The sequence below is a fragment of the Aquarana catesbeiana genome, linkage group LG12, assembly GCF_042186555.1.
Source record: "Aquarana catesbeiana isolate 2022-GZ linkage group LG12, ASM4218655v1, whole genome shotgun sequence".
NCBI lineage: Eukaryota > Metazoa > Chordata > Amphibia > Anura > Ranidae > Aquarana > Aquarana catesbeiana.
Genome location: NC_133335.1, coordinates 119,184,834 through 119,205,847, shown reverse-complemented (window position 1 = coordinate 119,205,847; position 21,014 = coordinate 119,184,834). Strand labels below are relative to the sequence as shown.

The following is a 21,014-nucleotide window of genomic DNA, read 5'->3' as shown; positions in this document are numbered from 1 at the left end:
GTGGAAAGTGACGCACCGCATATAGAGAACAACATAGTGACGTGTGTGTTATGCGGTGGCCCCAAACGAACAATGCGATGGGGCCAATGCTGCGTGTACAATACGACTGTGCAATATGGTGAACATATGAAGCAAAATAGTTTTATGTGTGTATATATTGAATGTACCGAACGATGCATATGATATATATGTAAAAAATAGCTACTTCATGCATAACCGTTGTCCATATCCAAATAGGAGGACAATCTATGTGCAAACACATAAGTATGGACATATTACTATCCAACGGCCAGTCTAGTCTGTCAAAAGTGACGATGTGAAAAAATGTCAAAAATAAAAAATTTTAAATGAAAATATATATATGGAAATGTGTGGGCAATGTCAGTGATTAACCCACAAAGTTGTGTGAATTCATATGTGTGGAGTGGACTCCCATAACAATACACAGATCAAATTCACTCATACATAATCTAAAAAACGCACATGGGTATTGCGTGCAGAACTGAGGAGACACACTTTTACATATGGATAAGCTATATCAGAATAAAGAAGAAGTTGTTATATGAATAGGAAATTAAACAAGAGAGCTAGTGAAAAATAATGTAGCTGGGCATCAAGCCCTATTAATGAAGGCATTGATGTCCAGCTCCACGTTGGTACCCAAAGGAAAATATGTACGGAGCTCATGGATCCAGAAGGTCTCTAAACGGGACACCCCTCTGGTCCTGGCACCACCCCTCCAGGGAGGAATATATTTGCCAATCACCACAAATTGTGTTCCCTCAATTACACGATTGTGATTTAACTTGTAGTGTCTTGGGACAGTATGTTTTGTTTCACCGTTCTTAATGAGAGAAATATGCTCCGCTACTCTAACCGCAAAAGAGCGGATGGTGCGACCTACATACTGTTTCCCACAATGGCATACAATGTAGCTGGTAGTACACGTACAAAACTGCTTGATAGAATATCGTTTTTGGGTGACTGTAGATGTAAATGACACAGTTTTCCGTCCTATCCCAGAATTGTGCTGGCACACCATGCACTTTCTACACGAGTAGAAACCTTCCATCTCATGGAAGAAAGGCTGGCGTATAGGAGGGTTGATAATATTTGGAGCGATTTTGCTCTGTAGAGTTGGAGCTCCTCTGAAAATGACTTTAGCCCGGTCAGGCAAAACTGTATTTAGGACTCGGTCATTTTTCAGAATGCCCCAATGTTTTGAGAGGATAGCCCTAATTTGTTTGTGTTGGGTGGAAAAGGAGGTAAGCCATGGACCATCTAAAGATGTCTCCTTGCTCTCTTTTGGGTTTTTCCTCTAGTAAAGACTCCCTGTTAATCTCAAGAGCATGTTGGAACTCGCGATCAACAAGACTGGGGTCATAGTCTTTATCTATAAATTTTGTTCTTAAAAGTTCAGACTGTGATCTAAAGGTGTCAATATCAGAGCAATTTCTCCATAGCCTAAGAAATTGACTACGTGGCACCGAATCAAGCCAGGATCGATGATGACAGTTGTCTGGTGGTATGAAGCTGTTGCGATCCGTGGCTTTAAAATGCGTCTGAAAATGAAATCTACCATTACGAATTCCGATTTCCAAATCCAAGAAATTAATTTTATCTCTACTGGCTGCGTAGGATAGGGAGATGCCTCTATCGTTGTCATTCAAATCCCTGAAAAATGAGTCAAGAGATTTGGCACTACCCCTCCAAAGGAGGAGGATGTCGTCTATGTACCGCACCCACATCGTAAAGGAAGAGTCCCTATTGGCATAGACGACATCCTCCTCCCACTTCGCCATAAATAGATTGGCGAGGCTAGGGGCGAATTTAGCGCCCATAGCCATGCCACGTAGCTGTAGATAATATTGTTGATTGAACCAAAAATAGCTTCGCTTAGTGGCAAATTCCAACAGTTCCATAATAAAGGAGCGTTGGAAGGAGGCAATGCTGGGTTCCTTTTCCAAAAAGTACTGAACAGCATCTATACCCTTTTCTTGGGGGATACACGTGTAAAGGGATGCGACGTCTGCTGTCGCAATAATGTGATCCTCATGCAACTCAAAGCTCTCCAATAAACGGATGGTAGCTCCTGTGTCCTTCAAATAAGATGGCATACGTCTTACTAGAGGTTGGAGATAAAAATCGATGTACCGGCCTATACGTGAGGTGGCGGAGTCTATCCCACTCACGATAGGCCGGCCGGGAGGTTGTACTGGATTCTTATGGACCTTGGGCAGATAATAGATGGTTGGGTGCCAAAGGTACCAAAAAATCTCTCTTTTCTGTTTAAGATTCCTTGGTCATAACCTATTTTCACAATATCGGACAGCTCTCTCTTGTATACAGAAGTAGGGTTATTGGGTATAATTTTGTACGTGTCAGGTTCATTAACCACTTCAGCCCCGGAAGGATTTACCCCCGTCCTGACCAGAGCACTTTTTACAATTTGGCACTGCGTCGCTTTAACTGCTAATTGCGTGGTCATGCAATGCTGTACCCAAACGAAATTTGTGTCCTTTTCTTCCCACAAATAGAGCTTTCTTTTGATGTTATTTGATCACCTCTGCAGTTTTTATTTTTTGCGCTATAAACGGAAAAAGACCGAAAATTTTGAAAAATTACATTTTCAACTTTTTGTTATAAAAAAAATCCAATAAACTCAATTTTAGTCGTACATTTAGGCCAAAATGTATTCGGCCACATGTCTTTGGTAAAAAAAAAATGTCAATAAGCGTATATTTATTGGTTTGCGCAAAAGTTATAGCGTCTACAAACTAGGGTACATTTTCTGGAATTTACACAGCTTTTAGTTTATGACTGCCTATGTCATTTCTTGAGGTGCTAAAATGGCAGGGCAGTACAAACCCCCAAATGACCGCATTTTGGAAAGTAGACACCCCCATGAAATTGCTAAGAGACATGTTGAGCCCATTGAATATTAATTTTTTTTGTCCCAAGGGATTGAATAATGACAAAAAAAAAATACAGAAAGTTGTCACTAAATGATATATTGCTCACACAGGCCATGGGCATATGTGGAATTGCACCCCAAAATACATTCGGCTGCTTCTCCTGAGTACGGGGATATCACTTGTGTGGGACTTTTTGGGAGACTAACCGCGTACAGGGCCCCAAAAACCAATCACCGCCTTCAGGATTTCTAAGGGCGCAAATTTTTGATTTCACTCCTCACTACCTATCAGTTTTGAAGGCCATAAAATGCCCAGATGGCACAAAACCCCCCAAATGACCCCATTTTGGAAAGTAGACACCCCAAGCTATTTGCTGAGAGGCATGGTGAGTATTTTGCAGCTCTCATTTGTTTTTGAAAATAAAGACAGACACCAGAAAAAAAATTTTTTTTCAATTTTCAAAACTTTGTGACAAAAAGTGAGGTCTGCAAAATACTCACTATACCTCTCAGCAAATAGCTTGGGGTGTCTGCTTTCCAAAATAGGGTCATTTGGGGGGGGGGTTGTGCCACCTGGGCATTCCATGGCCTCCGAAAGCCCTTAGAAAGCCTGAAGGCGGTGCTTGGTTTTCAGGGTCCTGTACGCGGCTAGGCTCCCAAAAAGTCTCACATGTGGTATCCCCGTACTCAGGAGAAGCAACAGAATGTATTTTGGGGTGTAATTTCACATATTCCCATGGCATGTTTGAGCAATATATCATTTAGTGACAACTTTGTGCAAAAAAAAAAAAAAAAATTGTCTTTTTCCCGCAACTTGTGTCACAATATAAAATATTCCATGGACTCGACATGCCTCTCAGCAAATAGCTTGGGGTGTCTACCTTCCAAAATGGGGTCATTTGGGGGGGTTTTGAACTGTCCTGGCATTTTATGCACAACATTTAGAAGCTTATGTCACACATCACCCACTCTTCTAACCACTTGAAGACAAAGCCCTTTCTGACACTTTTTGTTTACATGAAAAAAATATTTTTTTTTGCAAGAAAATTACTTTGAACCCCCAAACATTATATATTTTTTTAAAGCAAATGCCCTACAGATTAAAATGGTGGGTGTTTTCATTTTTTTTTTTTCACACAGTATTTGCGCAGCGATTTTTCAAACGCATTTTTTTTGGGAAAAAACACACTTTTTAAAAATTTGAGAACACGGGCGTATGGTGAATTGGGTCAGTGGACCAATATGACTGCAATTAACTTTTTGGTTACACCCATGAGGAGGGATAGGCCCAGTAAGGTCTTAAAAACAGCGAATAAAATCAAGTGGCATAAAATAAACTGTTTCCACCTAAATGCCGGATTTGCCAGTGAATGGGGGAAGTACGGGTGCTGCAGAAGTGGTGGGTTCCCAATTAGGATTGGCGAATGCAGCAGGAAGGGCATTATGGGCACGACGGGCCTGTGTTTGTCTTCTTCTTGGTGGCAGTGGGACACTACTTGTGCTTGCCACCTCACCAGCTTGATCTGCACTTATGGGACTCGCCACGTCACCAAGTGTTATTGCAGTGCTGGTTTGACTACGACCGGTGTGTACTAGGCTGCTGGTGCTTGCCAGTTCACCAAAACACTACCAAAAAAAACTGTTAGCAATCGCAGGGATCAGGCCTGACTCTGCGAACGCTGCAGTTATGCATTTAGTGTTTTGTAAGTGTCAATGATCGATACTGCACTTGGGTGGGCTGGGCTGGGCAGAGGGGCAAAACGCAGGTGCTAGCAGGTATCTGGGCTGATCCCAAAAACACTGCGTTTTTGGGAACCCTAAACTGCTGGGGACGCTAGTATAGATCTGATCGGATCAGATATTGATCCGTTTAGATACTATACCACTAAGGGAGGTGTACGGTGCATGCGTGGGTGTTAGCAGTACTGGCGCTAACCTGACACTGCCTTGGGCTGGTGCTTGCCAGTTCACCAAAATGCTACCAAAAAAACTGTTAGCAATCGCAGGGATCAGGGCTGACTCTGCGAGCGCTGCAGTTATGCGTTTAGTGTTTTGTAAGTGACAGTGATCGATCAATACTGCATTTGAATGGGCTGGGCTGGGCCGGGCGGAGGGGCAAAATGCAGGTGCTAGCAGGTATCTGGGCTGATCCCGCTAACACTGCATTTTTGGGAACCCTAAACTGCTGGGGACGCTAGTAGAGATCTGATCGGATCAGATATTGATCCGTTCAGATACTATACCACTAAGGGAGGCGTATTCTGCGTGCGTGGGTGTTAGCGGTACTGGCGCTAATCTGACGCTGCCTGGGGCGATGCATATCACTGCCGCGGCGATCAGGGGGCTAAACCTTTATTCGGTAATAAACGGCGGGTGCCCCGACACTATAAAAAATAAATGAACTAACCAGCGTCACCCTTAACAGTTATACGGTGATCAGTGGTAAAAGGGTTAACTAGGGGGCAATCAAGGGGTTAAAACATTTATTAGATAGTATATGGGGGTCCCTGACACTATAAAACGCTGACGGCGAACCTAAATATTTGCCTCCCTAACTAGCGTCATCAGCGACACTAATACAGCGATTAGAAAAATGATCGCTTAGCGACACTGGCAATGGGGGGTGATCAAGGGGTTAAAACTTTATTAGGGGGCTAACACTAACTGCCCCACCACACTGTCACAAACTGACACCATGCAGTAATCAGAAAAAAAGAAAAAGCTGCTTGGTGTCAGTGTGAATGAGGGGGGGAGGGGTGATGGGGGGTGTAAAGTGTGCCTGGCATGTTCTACTGTGTGTGTAGTGTTGTGCACTCACAGTGAAGTCTTCTCTCCTCTGCGCCGGAACAGAAAATACCGAGCCGAGGAGAGATGACATCATTTCCTTTGCTGCTGTTTAGCATACAGCAGCAGAGGAATGATTCTGATTGGCTGGGATCGATCGCGAGGGGGGGCACGAATGGATGGTCTCCCCCTCATCGCTCCCAGACCAAAGCCGACCGCCTCGGGCACCGGGGGGGGTCCGATCGGACCCCCCGCCCGCGGGAGGGCAATCACGTACTAGGTACGTGATTTTGCCTTCCCGTGCCATTCTGCCACAGTATATCTGCGTGAGGCGATCGGCAAGTGGTTAAGAATTCTATGCATCTCTGATTCATAGTCCTTCTTGTCAAGGATAACAATCCCACCACCCTTGTCAGCCAGGCTAATGACCAGGTCTTTTTGTGAACATAGGGACTTGAGGCCTATGTTAGACAAAGGGTGGTGGCGTATATGTTTATCTGGAAGCTCCGCTAAATCCTTAAGGACAAGATCTCTAAAAATACTTATAGTGGGTGCTACAGGAACGGGTGGATTGAATAGTGAGGGATTACATAGACCTGAATGGACAGTTCCAGATGAAGCAGCGCCACCTCCACCCCTATAAGGGTTAGAAATGAGGTAGCGCTGGACATTTAATTTCCGTATGTATTTGTGGACATCAATATAAGTGCCAAATCTATCCAATTTTTTTGGAGGGGCAAACCTCAAGCCCTTGTCGAGGACAGAAAATTCCTCCTTAGTGACTTGGCACTTAGATTGAAGACTCCTTGGCCTTTCAAGTTCTCCTTCTTTTTCCTCCTTTGTGTTCTCCTCCCTCCCCTTGTGCCTCTCTCTTAGATCTGGACCCCTTTTTCGTGGTCTTTGGTCCTCGTGAAAAACCTGACCATTGTGTTGGTTGGGTTGGTGATAACTAGGATGACTGTTCATGTCTGAATCCAGTATCATGTCTATAGTCATCTCTATATTCATCATCTCGCATACTCCTAAGGGGGGAGAACCTATTGTACGTGGCAGGGGGAGGTTGGTGATAATAGTGGGGATCAGTGTGGTATGTGTCAACATATAACCTCTGTGTCGGGATGAAGAAATATCTGTAGGTCCCGAGTAGGTTTCAGAGTGACGCATGCCACGACTTTGTTGGCCCCTCGCCCCACATTTACCTCTATTTTGGCCTCTACCTCTCTGGCTGCCATAAGGGGTATGTGGGTTATAGTGGCGTGCTCTGGTGCGTGATGGGGATTCATGTCTCAAATCATCTCTCCTTCTAGCACCCATTGGAGTGCCTATGTGTTGGGTCTCTATATCTGTTGTTCTAGGTGTAGAGGTGTTGGGGGGACCTGCTGCGGAGGATGAAGAAGTGGTAGTCGTTGGGTTGGAGGCATAAAGTTTTTGCCAACCAAATACGGTACCATTCTTATAGTCCCCCGTGTCTCTAGAGTACTTTTTTTTGTTTTTATTTTTCTGGTCTTTGTCTTCCTTTTCCAGATAATTCTGGAGATTGGAAGAAAGAACATTGTACTCAGGAGAGTTTTTATGGGATGAGCGTTTATCCTTATTCTCTTTAATCTCCTTGTCTAATAATGAAAGTTTGTTTCTTTTCTTAGTGATAAGGACACTGAGGAGGCTGATCCCTGCCTCGTTAAAATATCTGAACCAAGAATCAATCTCTAGTTCTCCCTGTGGGGGGTGTACATCCCACCTCAAGCTTCTGGGAACAATCCGGTCTGGAATGTACTGTTCAAGGAATGCCACGTCCCATAGTAAGTGGCGTTCAGAGGACATGCTATTCTTAAGCCTCGTAAATAAACCACCTAATTCAGTGTAATTACCTGTGACCACAAAGACTCCCTCCGTATTAACGGTACGGGAGGCTCTGTAGTCAAAGACGTCCATATTGCTATGGACCAAAAATAGGCTGCAGCAAAATGTAATCACAAAAAATCACAGAGAAGAAAGTATCAATAATTCTGCGCTGCCCAAAGAGTGAAATAAGCAGCTAACACGGCCAATAGGATATAAGCATATAACAATAAAACAAAAATATGTGTAGCGCTAAAAAAAACATAAAAGTTCAATATAGGGACAATGAAGTCCAGCTAATAGTGAAAAACCAACCGAGAAAAAAGCAAGAAAAAGTCCTCAATATTTATAAGACTCATATAGATTAATAGTCCATATAAATGCAGTGACTTCGTGTGAAAAACAATTTAGATGCGTGGCATCCAAAGTGAAGATAGAAGAGGCACACCACCACCGAAATTGAGGAGGCTTACCAGATCTCGTGGACCCAAGAGGGCATACGCCCAAATGGGTCAAATCAGGCTTGGGTGGTGGGTGATGGTAGATGTTCCGGAGAGATGGTGAGGATGGACATCTAAAAGTAAACCGTAGACTTGTGTGTCCCTCAGGGTTATATTGAGGAGTAGATGGTGATGATATAAGGCAAGGAGGAAAAAGGCCACATAGCGTAATTCCGTAAAACAAGTATCAAAATGTATTAAAATAAGAAATACACTCACATGTACGTCTTGTAAAATCAGCGCTGTAAAAGTATGGCGGCAGTGGGGTCCTACCTGACGCGTTTCGTCCTCTTAGACATCGTCTGGGGGGGTCCCCCCACTGCAGCCAGCAAGGTGTGTATATATAGAGAGAGTGGTCTTGTTAATGAGAGACAACTCCACATTGTGTAAAAATGCCACTTCCGGTATTCGGGCAAGATTGCCGCTCGGCGTGCGTTCCAAGTCAATTGCCCCCTGGAAGTGAAACCATTGGGGTTAATAGTGTATTCAATGAAATAACCTAAATAAGCTTGTATCAAACCATAATATGTGTAAAACCAAAATTTGTGTATACTCTAAGGATTCCAGTGCACTTTGGTAAGTGAAAATGAACCTTCTTGCGGCCGTCCGTGCTATAAGCACGCCCTTCTCAGACCAACGATAGTGTGCGCGCGCACCAGTTAGGTCGTACCTATGACCAAATCGAATCATCATTAATGTGCGCGCACCGTGCGCATGTGCAAACTAGGAGGAAGCAACAGGGGTGGTACCTCATACGAAAGGAGGTCCCGCCTATATGCTAAGGTGACCACGCCTGAGAATAGGCGTTGCGTACCTGGAAAGTGACGCACCGCATATAGAGCACAACATAGTGACGTGTGTGTTATGCGGTGGCCCCAAACGAACAATGCGATGGGGCCAACGCTGCGTGTACAATACGACTGTGCAATATAGTGAACATATGAAGCTTGATTCGGTGCCGCGTAATCAATTTCTTAGGCTATGGAGAAATTGCTCTGATATTGACACCTTTAGATCACAGTCTGAACTTTTAAGAACAAAATTTATAGGTAAAGACTTTGACCCCAGTCTTGTTGATCGCGAGTTCCAACATGCTCTTGAGATTAACAGGGAGTCTTTACTAGAGGAAAAACCCAAAAGAGAGCAAGGAGACATCTTTAGATGGTCCATGCTTACCTCCTTTTCCACCCAACACAAACAAATTAGGGCCATCCTCTCAAAACATTGGGGCATTCTGAAAAATGACCGAGTCCTAAATACAGTTTTGCCTGACCGGGCTAAAGTCATTTTCAGAGGAGCTCCAACTCTACAGAGCAAAATCGCTCCAAATATTATCAACCCTCCTATACGCCAGCCTTTCTTCCATGAGATGAAAGGTTTCTACTCGTGTAGAAAGTGCATGGTGTGCCAGCACAATTCTGGGATAGGACGGAAAACTGTGTCATTTACATCTACAGTCACCCAAAAACGATATTCTGTCAAGCAGTTTTGTACATGTACTACCAGCTACATTGTATACTTGATTACATGCCATTGTGGGAAACCGTATGTAGGTCGCACCATCCGCTCTTTTGCGGTTAGAGTAGTGGAGCATATTGCTCTCATTAAGAACGGTGAAACCAAACATACTGTCCCAAGACACTACAAGTTAAATCACAATCGTGTAATTGAGGGAACACAATTTGTGGTGATTGACAAATATATTCCTCCCTGGAGGGGTGGTGCCAGGACCAGAGGGGTGTCCCGTTTAGAGACCTTCTGGATCCATGAGCTCCGTACATATTTTCCTTTGGGTATCAACGTGGAGCTGGACATCAATGCCTTCATTAATAGGGCTTGATGCCCAGCTACATTATTTTTCACTAGCTCTCTTGTTTAATTTCCTATTCATATAACTTCTTCTTTATTCTGATATAGCTTATCCATATGTAAAAGTGTGTCTCCTCAGTTCTGCACGCAATACCCATGTGTGTTTTTTAGATTATGTATGAGTGAATTTGATCTGTGTATTGTTATGGGAGTCCACTCCACACATATGCATTCACACAACTTTGTGGGTTAATCACTGACATTGCCCACACATTTCCATATATATATTTTCATTTTAAATGTTTTATTTTTGACATTTTTTCACATCGTCACTTTTGACAGACTATACTGGCCCTTGGATAGTAATATGTCCATACTTATGTGTTTGCACATAGATTGTAATCACTGGTACTCAAACAAACTGCGCCCTCCTTGAGTCCCCACCACTGCTCTCAGGAAAATTGTTTATTGCAGCACTTAGTGTGAAAAATGTGAATTTATATGAAATTATATAAAACGCATCCTCCGCATGAGCGGAGGATCCTGGCACGATTCAGACGAGAGTCAGCTGGTGGGGTGAGAGCCTGGTTCCGCTGATCTTGGGTCCGCCGTGACCGTGTTTACATTAGTGCTGGGAGTTCACACAGGAGTATTGAGAGGTTGAATTGCTGTGCTGGTTTTGGCTTGATTTTACAGTTTGTAATGTGAGTGCAATGATTGAAGGTTATAAAGTTCAATAAATGTTGTGTTTTACGGTATCACACTATGTGCACATTTTTTATTTACATATGGAATGAAATGACACTGGGTCGGATGGAACGTGGATCTTGAGCACACTGTGTATAGTGTTTTATGCGCTTTTGCCAAAACACGAGAGTGTGAGGCATATTCATCCGGTGAGTGTTGAATTCAGAGGGAGAGGAAACACTGGCACGTTTGATTTGGTGAACATTTTCTCAGCAATTTGCACGCTTCTTCGTGGTGTTTTCTTCTATGGACACTTTTATGGATGCATCTTTTCTTTTATATATGATGGACTTTTGAAAGATTTTGTCAGTTTAATAGTGATACACATAAGTGTCATTTTTATTATTTCAGCTCACCTTTGAAAGATTTTTTAGTTTAATAGTGAAACACATAAGTGGTATTTCTAGTATTCCAGTACATATATTTTGAACACTGAGTTATGTTATATCACTGATTTTTTTAGATTTGTTTTGAAGTTGTTTTATTCACAGATTAGAGTAAGACACATAAGTATTGTGTATATCAGCTTAATACACTTTACACTTTAAACATTGGGGTAGGGTATATCACCAATAATAGCGCCGCTTATATTAATTTCTTTGGGATTTACAAATTAATATAGACCAGTTTTGCACATAGATTGTCCTCCTATTTGGATATGGACAACGGTTATGCATTAAGTAGCTATTTTTTACATATATATCATATGCACCGGTCACCTCAGCATATAGGCGGGACCTCCTTTCGTATGAGGTACCACCCCTGTTGCTTCCACCTAGTTGGTGCGCATGCGCACATTAATGTTGAGTCGATTTGGTCATACGTACGACCCAACTGGTGTGCATGCGCATGGTGCGCGTGCACACTATCGTTGATCTGAGAAGGGCGTGCTTATAGCATGGACGGCCGCAAGAAGGTTCATTTTCACTTACCAAAGTGCACTGGAATCCTTAGAGTATACACAAATTTTGGTTTTACACATATTATGGTTTGATACAAGCTTATTTAGGTTATTTCATTGAATACACTATTAACCCCAATGGTTTCACTTCCGGCGGGCAATTAGCTTCAGGGTGAGGCGTGAAACGCACGCCGAGCGGCCATCTTGCCAGAATACCGGAAGTGGCATTTTTACACAATGTGGAGTTGTCTCTCATTAACAAGACCACTCTCTCTATATATACCTTGCTGGCTGCAGTGGGGTGACCCCCCAGACGATCTCTAAGAGGACGAAACGCGTCGGGTAGGACCCCACTGCCGCCATACTTTTACAGCGCTGATTTTACAAGACGTACATGTGAGTGTATTTCTTATTCTAATAAATTTTGATACTTGTTTTACGGAATTACTCTATGTGGCCTTTTTCCTCCTTGCCTTATATCATCACCATCTACTCCTCAATATCATCCTGAGGGACACACAAGTCTACGGTTTACTTTTAGATGTCCATCCTCACCATCTCTCCGGAACATCTACCATCACCCACCACCCAAGCCTGATTTGACCCATTTGGGCGTATGCCCTCTTGGGTCCACGAGATCTGGTAAGCCTCCTCAATTTCGGTGGTGGTGTGCCTCTTCTATCCTCACTTTGGATGTCACGCATCTCCAACTGGGAGCCTAGAGCCATGGCTTGGTGATTAAAGCCCAGAACACAGCTGACTCATTAGTGAACTGGCTGTTTATTAGACCTGGATCCTGGCAAGGTACCGCCCTGCTACAGTGCTCTCTGACTACTCCCCATATTGGGTGACCATATGTTTGCCAGCTTTCCCTACAGGCCGTATATGGAAGCTGAACCCTTTTTGGCTAACCACCGTGTTGGACCTGGAGAGTATCCAGCGAGAATGGGTTCACCTTTTTTTTTTTTTTGTACCAACCAGGGGTCGGCATCAGTTGGAGTGGTATGGGAGTCCTTTAAGTTACATGCCTGTATGATCCTTTCCACAAGCATCAATAGGCACAAGGCCTCATCCAAACTCACACTCAAACAGGCGGAGGAACGTCTGGTCTCTCTCGAGCAGGTGTTTCTCACTGACCCATCCTCAGCCAACACTTTTATTGTGAGACTACAGTCTAGATTTACTGACCGACTACACTTTGAAAAAGCTAAACAGGGAATTTTCTTTAGTAGGCGACTTATCTTTGAGCACGGTGAACGTGCAGGCAAACTGCTTGCTTATATGGCCCACCTTGACCATAGGCCCCCAGTGGTGGTCACGCTTTAGTCAGCTTCTGGGTCTATGATTACAAACCCTTCCCAAGTAGCCAATGAGTTCAGGCGGTTCTATTCTGACCTCTACTGCTCGACATTCTCAAGACGAACTGATCATGTTTCTTTGGGATATCCACTTCCTCACCCTCACTCATTCCCAGATTAACCAGTTAGAGGCGCCAATCGCCATAGACTGCATAGAGGAGGCACTGGCGCATCTCCCACCTTCTGAGGCACCTGGCTCCGAAGGCGTCCCCCTAGAGTTCTATGACTAATTCAGGGAGCTTCTCACCCCTAAATTTCAAACACTATATACTCACATAAATAATAAGTGGAAGTGCCACCAAACCGCGCAGATAAAAAAAAATCTTGTGTAATTAAATGTGTATAATAAAAACAAATAGGAGCAGCACGTTATAATGAAAATAAATGTGAAATAATTAAATGAATTAATTGAAACCGCGCTCTCTTTAAAAGTGCAAGTGCAAAAAAGTGCTAATATTATGTAAACCACAAACACAACATAGATAATATATCATGTGTAAGCTTCTTAACTTCGAAATTGATATTGCAAGTTCAAAAAAGTGCTAATATTGCATGAACCACAAACACGACAATTATGAATATATCATGTGTAAGCTTCTCGACTTTAAAGTCCAAGTGTAGAATCAACAAACACAAAACCATAAGCCAGAACAATCAAAAAATCAAGAATCCCACTGTTAAGTGAAATAAAGTTTTCAAGTAAACAGTTTCTGGATAAAATCTCCCTCCTGTATCCGGCAATCATCAAAGAAGTATATCTTCCATCACCAGCCACACATCCTACTCACCAGAATCCAATGACCCCATTACAGGTAGTCATAAACGCTTTTAATGGAAGGTGCCAATGGAGCATCCCACAACCGCGGCTCAATCCAAATGCTTCATGGTCAGGATTTCTGTGGACCTATGCAGGTACTTGGTGGACGTATTGTGGAAACCTCGATGTGGAATTGGTCATAACAGATCATCAATGCCATAAGTTAAGAGGAAAAAAGGCTCCCATGGTGAAGTATATCAAAAATGTATTCGATAAACAAGATACCACCAAGTAAAAAACTTCATAGCCATAAATTTTCCTTTTTGCCTTTTTTTCTCTTTTAACTTACGTCATTGATGATCTGTTATGGCCAATTCCACATCGAGGTTTCCGCAATAAGTTCATCAAGTACCTGCATAGGTCCACAGAAATCCTGACCACACAGCATTTGGATTGAGCCGCGGTTGTGGGATTCTCCATTGGCACCTTCTATTAAAAGTGTTTATGACTACCAGGGTCATTGGATTCTGGTGAGTAGGATGTGTGGCTGGTGATGGTGGTGGAAGATATACTACTTTGATTGCCGGATACAGGGAGATTTTATCCAGAAATTCTTTACTTGAACGGTTTATTTCACTTAACAGTGGGACTTTTGATTTTTTTGATTGTTCTGGCTTATGGTTTTGTGTTTGATTCTACACTTGGACTTTAAAGTCGAGAAGCTTACACTTGATATATTCATAATTATAGTGTTTGTGGTTCATGCAATATTAGCACTTTTTTTCACTTGCAATATCAGTTTCAAAGTTAATAAGGTTACACGAGATATATTATCTACAAATTGTTGTGTTTGTGGTTTACATTATATTAGCACTTTTTTGCACTTGCACTTTTAAAGAGCGCGGTTTCAATTAATTCATTGATTTAATTACTTCACACTATATACCCACATATTTGACTCTGCCACACTCCCAGTATCTATGGGTGAAGCTCTTATTGTCTTAATACCCAAACCAGGGAAGAATCCGCTCTTTCCAGAGTCCTATTGCCCCATCTCTCTCCTGCAGTTAGATGTCAAAGATGTCAAGATCTTAGCCAAAATTTTAGCCCTGAGGCTTAATAAAGTAATACTTGGCTTAATACATCCTGATCAGACGGGATTCGTGCCCAAAAAAACACAGCGTTCAACCTCCAAAGGCTCTTTATGAACCTTCAATCTACACACGAGAATGCTGGATCCAGGGTAGTGGTCAGCCTGGATGCCGCTAAGGCGTTTGACTCCTTGGAATGGAGCTACCTGTGGGAGTGTCCCCGCTGGTTTGGCTTTGTCCCAAAATTTATTAAATGGCTCCAACTCCTCTACCAGGCTCCCACTGCCTGGATCCAAGTTAATAGCAGAATTTCGGACCCCTTCTCCTTATCCCATGGTACCTGTCAGGGCTGCCCCATATCCCAACTGACCCTAGCAGTAGAGCCCCTTGCCATCACCATCAGGGCACATTCAGAAATCAAAGGCCCTCCGCATGGGAAGGGTGACCGAGGTCTCTATGCGGATGACATGCTCCTATACCTGGAAGATGCCGACCCTTCACTTCAGGCGGCTCTGCAGCTCATTAAAAAATTTGGTGCATATTCTGGATTGCAGATCAACTGGTCTAAGTCCCAAATCCTCCTATTGGTTGTAGATGCCCCACAGCATGCCATAGGCCTAAATTTAGAACCCCCTATATGATCTCCTAAAAGCCAAAACCCAGACCTGGTCCCGACTGCCCCTCGGAATTATGGGACGTATTAATTTGGTGAAAATGATACTTCTCCCCAAATTGTTATACCTTTTCTGGCACACCCCCCTATACATCCCCATACAGGTCTTCAAATTAATGTTATCTATTCTCAACACGTTCGTATGGGGGCCCCTCCCAACACAAATTGTCATGGCGAGCTCTAAAGTGTCCTGTCCACTTGGGTGTCACCGCTTAACACGACTTCACCCTGTATTATATTGCCTCTCAATTACCCCATTTCTTCTACTTTAACCAAGCAGACAGGGAAAGGTACTTCACCCTTGTATGCTCTTCTGTTTCTAACCCAGTGGTCCATCCCTTCCAAGTTCTATTCTGTGGCACCCATCAGTCGCCTCATATGGGCAACAGGCGTTGCATCATATTCCATCACTGTAAAATGTGGCAGCTGATCATGTCCAACTCTATGACCCCCACACTCGCACATCACTGTGGGATCACCCGCAACTTCCCAAATTGCTAACTGTCCCCGATTTTATAACCTATGGATTGCTTGAGGGGTCGTATTTCTCTCACATGTCATAGTCAATGGCTCGATTACATCATTCCAGGCTCTCAAGGATGGTTTTGCTTTGCCTAATCATATGTTCTTCCGTTACCTCCAACTCCGCCACGCTCTCAATTCCCAATTCAGTGACTCCATCCCCAGTCTTGAGTCATTGTACCTGGTGTAAGTGGTCTTGGGTCAGGATCCCAAGAAGTTGATTTCCTAATTTTATAATTGCCTTATGTTACCCTTGGCCACTGCTCAGGCATACCAACTGATAACCCAAGTGGGAGACGGACTTGGGAGACATGGCGGATGAGGACTGGGATGAGGTATTGGCCTCCTGTAATTGTAAATTGTCAGATTGCCTTACGCACCTCTACATTCTCCACAGGTCCTACCTTAAACAGATTTGCCTTTCCAAATACAAACCGGGTTACAGCCCGGCCTGCCCCAAATGTGGAGACACTGGGGGAGCATTCTATCACCAAAGATGGTCCTGCCCCTCCCTCCAGGGCTACTGGTCGCAGGTGGTTAAATTCCTGCATGACCGCTTGGGTTCCCCCCTGACTCTATGCCCCTGCCAGTGTCTACTAGGCCTCCTCTCCATCCCTGAAGAGGAAAAATATTTAAATATATTTTTGCAATAGTCCTTGTTCTTGGCCAGAATGCAAATAGCTGGTCCTGGATCAAGGAGTCGCCTCCTACTATTCAGCAATGCATTGGGGCCATTAATGCTATTCTCCCCTACAAAAAAGTATTGTATTCACACAGAGGCTGCCCGACTAAATGATTAAATACAACAAAATATGGGACAGGTGGCTGGAGGACTCCTACACCTGCATTGATGAGGTGTAACCTTTATTTAATGTGCGTAACTCGATGCATCCCATGTCACACACTCTCACCCTTACCTTCACTGTTTGCCTGCTGCCCCACGGTGGGGTGTACCAAAATTCTTTCTGTACTATGCAGGGTTGTTTACAGACCCCCCATCTGGGTACAATCAGTCATGTGGGATATGGTTTATGGCTATCCTCGGTAACTAGACCTTTTACATTTTATACTCAGTAAAGTTATGTCAATGTTTTATCCTTTTGAATAGTGCCAGTTGCACTTTGTATTTGTTTGTATATTCTTTTAATATGCTCAAACTTTAATCTTGATTAAAATAAAAGTATGTGTGTGCAAAGTAGTCATATAATTATTGCTGAGTTAACTGACGCATGCTGATGCTACTAAAATTTGCCTGGGCAACTAGGGATCAAGGATGTTTTTGTGAAATTCATATACAGTGCAGCTTTAACTGCCGCTTTTTAATTTTCCAGATAAGATCCTGAAGGAGTTGATTGAGCCTTATGAGAAGAGAGTTAATAAACTGTCTCAGTTCCTGGTCGATGTGAAGCCTTCTCTTATATACAACATAGTGCCTATATCAGATCCTTATGGCCCTTCAATAACTGATCCAGATCTGAAATGTATTGTGGTCAGTGAAGAGACTCGTAAGGGAGGACTCTCTGTGAACAGGATACGTCTAGAAAATGTAAACCTTGCCTTATGAAATATTATCTATCTTGTTTTGCTGTACATTTTTGTTTTGGAAATTGATTATTTTAGTTTCATTATTTTAGTTTACCTTACTATGTAAAATTGAGGAGCCAGGCAAGGCACTGAAAACCTCTTTAAAAAAATATGACTATAGTGGGAGTTTTAATGTTTTTATTTTGAGTACTAAAATAAAGAATGATTGGGAATTTCAGAAATCTGGAAAATATGCATTTATGTGCAGACAGCAGAAGGCAAACAGCTGTCTGTAAAATGATATAGGGTCCCAAGACCAAAGTAGATTAGATTTTTAGCCAAAATAACTAACATGACATACTAACCTGCTCCATGCAATGATTTTGCACAGAGCAGCCCCGATCCTCCTTATTTGGGGTTTCCCAGCTGGCTCTCCAGGTCCCTCCTTTTTGGCGAGTGCCCCATGCGTTCTCTCTCCAGAGCTGTTTAGTCTAGATGTGCAGTTTGTTTCAGGCCATAAATTCGGACAAATTTTTGGTTATTCAGGGATTGGATATATCCGAATGAAATAGTAACAAATTTAGTTGAGATTCATTTAATTTTGTTTTGTTTATTTGTTTTCTAACGAATTCCAAATTTTTGGGAACAATTCGGATCGACCAATTCATATTCTGTGTGACGAATAGCTGGTCGTTAAGGACCGCTCCTGGAACCTGGCCACTGTGTCCTTACCAACTGATGACTCAGTTTTCAGCCGACTTCCTGGCCCGCTCCTGCCAGCAATGAAGAATGCAGAAAAAAAGTGTGGGATCCCCCCAATCCATACCAGGCGCTTTGGGTCTGGTATGGATTTTGAGGGGAACCCCATGCCAAAATGCAAACCCCCCCTCAATGCACCTTGTCCGCATGTTGATGGGCTCTGCCCCAAAACACCCCCCTCCCCCCACGTTGAGGGCATGTGGCCTGGTCTAGCGCACCCCCTACTTTGAGGCAGAGCCCATCAACATGTGGAAAAGGTGCTTTGAGGGGGGCAGAGCTCCTCTACCCCAAAGCACCATTCCCCCATGTTGAGGGCATATAGTCTGGTATTATTCAGGGGTGGGCATCCCCCCTTTCGTGGCCTTCCGGTCTCCATGCTCGGATAAGTGTAGAGTATGGATTTTGGCGTGGGGTTCCCCTTAAAATCCACACCAGACTTGAAGGGCCTGGTATGTATGGCTTGAGGGGGAACCCACACTGTTTGTTTTTTTTCTGCATTTTTCATTCCTGGCATTTTTTTTGCTTAAGGCCCCTTTCACACTGGGGCGGTTTGCAGGCGTTATTGCGCTAAAAATACCGCCTGCAAACCGCCCCTAAACAGCCTTCGCTGTTTGTTCATTGTGAAAGCCGGAGGGCTTTCACACTGAAGCGGTGCGCTGGCAGGACGGTAAAAAAAGTCCTGCGAGCCGCATTTTTGGAGCGGTGAAGGAGCGGCGTGTTCACCGCTCCTAAACCGCTCCTTCCCATTGAAATCAATGGGACAGCGCGGCTATACCGCGGTAATACCGCGGCTATAGCCTCGCTGTACGAGCGCGTTTAACCCTTTTTCGGCCGCCAGCGGGGGTTAAAACCGCACCGCTAGCAGCCGAATACAGCCGCAAAAACGACAGTAAAACAGCGCTAAAAATAGCGCTGTTTTACCGCCGACGCCCCCACCGCCCCAGTGTGAAAGGGGCCTTAGTGAAGTATATACATGTTAAATGTGACGCTTGCTATTGTAATATGTGAATAAATCATATATCTATTCGTGCTTAATCAATTCTTATATTCAAATAATAATTAAACCTTTTTTTCTTTTTTCCTTCATCCATAAAAAAAAAAAAAAAAAAATATATATATATATTAATATAAATATATATATATTAATATATAAATATATATATATTAATATATAAATATATATATATTAATATATATATATATATATATATATATATATTAATATATATATATATATATTAATATAAATATATATATTAATATAAATATATATATATATATTAATATCCTAAATTATTATATTATATAAGAACACTGCATTTTAAATGTGTATATATACTGATATGTAGTGTGATTTTAGATGTTTAAAAGAAAATGTATACATTGTATAAGTTAAATGGTTTAACATAGTAGTCATGCCCATCCCCATGGAATGTTTTGATTAGACATGGTTTTGTATTCCAACATCCTGTGTTGGACTGAGTGGCTCCCACCTTTTTTAGAAAGGTGGGAGGGAAAAATGCTCATTGAAAGCCCGCATTTTCTGTGGAACTAAAAGACAAAAACAAACTTTTAAGCCAGCCTTTATGGGAAAAGGTGGGGGTTAATTGTAGGAGTTACAGACAGGCTGTTGCTGGAGGGCAGACATTCTTTCCAGCTCTCCATGAGGACACACTCACACACATACATCTCAAGATATTGATGCTACTTTTACACACAGACGTATCTGATTTAATCTTCATTTCAAGAATAAGAAACTTATTGATGCTATTTTTATATTCTACATTTTGACATTGGTTTTGTAACATTTTGCTATTTTATTATTAAATCAATTTTTGAGTTTTTACACGAGAACTAAACAGATTTTCTTGGAACTTTCCTCATAAATATGAATTATTGAAATATCGTTATTACAGTAATAACTCAAACTTTTACTTTGGCGAGCCTTTGCCAGCTTCTTTTTGTCCGAATATCGAACTTTTTTCAATAATTTCTCCTTTTGCTTGTTGAGAGGGAATACAAGCAAAAACTGTGACTATTCAGACAAGCTTTCAGGAGAAATTGAAAAAGCTAATTTTTGGCATCATTGAATTGAACTTGGAAGGAAAAGAAACGTCAGAATTGGTGAGACGTTTGCGCACGTGCAAGAAAATCTGTTTCTTGACGTAATTTCCTGCCTAGAGAGGGAACGCGTGTTACATGAAGGAAGCCGTCTTACATTGGTAAGTTATGGATTTTATTGATGAATTGTCTAGAGAGAATAAATTAGAATTTAAAAATCTGTCAAAGTTTGTTAAAGATGATGAATTATGGTGTTACATGTTCAATTAATGTTTACAGGCTAATATCAAAATACAAATGTCAAAATTTACTTTTAAGAAATTCAGAAAACAGGTTAGGAATTTGATTAAGTTCATTTAAAGTCTATGGCATAATGATATCAGGAGTTCCTGAAAGCAATTTTGTTGGTACAAAACAGAGACTCAGGTATGTTTTTCTGAGCGGATAGATGATTTGCAGAGTGCAATTCAAATAAAGGATATTCAGTTGTCTGAGTTACAGAATAATGTAAAATTAAAAACCGAGTCAAGCACGAGTTTAGAGATTAATGTTAATGCAGACTCTATGAATGTTAATGCAGATTCTATGCAGAAGTCTTTTGTACAAGAAATGCGGTCTATCAAGGTTGATTACCAAGAACGGAAAGGTTTGTTTAAACCAAAATTATCTTTTGTACCCGTTAAGCGGTCCATAGAAAAATATGACCAGGAACATGAAGTTTTGCTTAATAAAGCTGCAGCATGCAGACACAATTTAGACAAACAAAGGGAAAATG

General features: G+C 42.3%; 1 protein-coding gene across 5 annotated transcripts in view; it reads left to right on the top strand.

Annotated features, from left to right (window-relative positions):
• Positions 1 to 21,014, top strand: part of COASY (Coenzyme A synthase) — a 747,507-nt gene that overhangs the window by 298,356 nt on the left and 428,137 nt on the right. For all 5 annotated transcript variants that reach the window (XM_073608300.1, XM_073608302.1, XM_073608303.1 and 2 more), the window contains exon 3: positions 17,227 to 17,441. In XM_073608300.1, the coding sequence (XP_073464401.1) occupies positions 17,227 to 17,441 (215 nt within the window). The remainder of the gene's footprint in view (positions 1 to 17,226; positions 17,442 to 21,014) is intronic.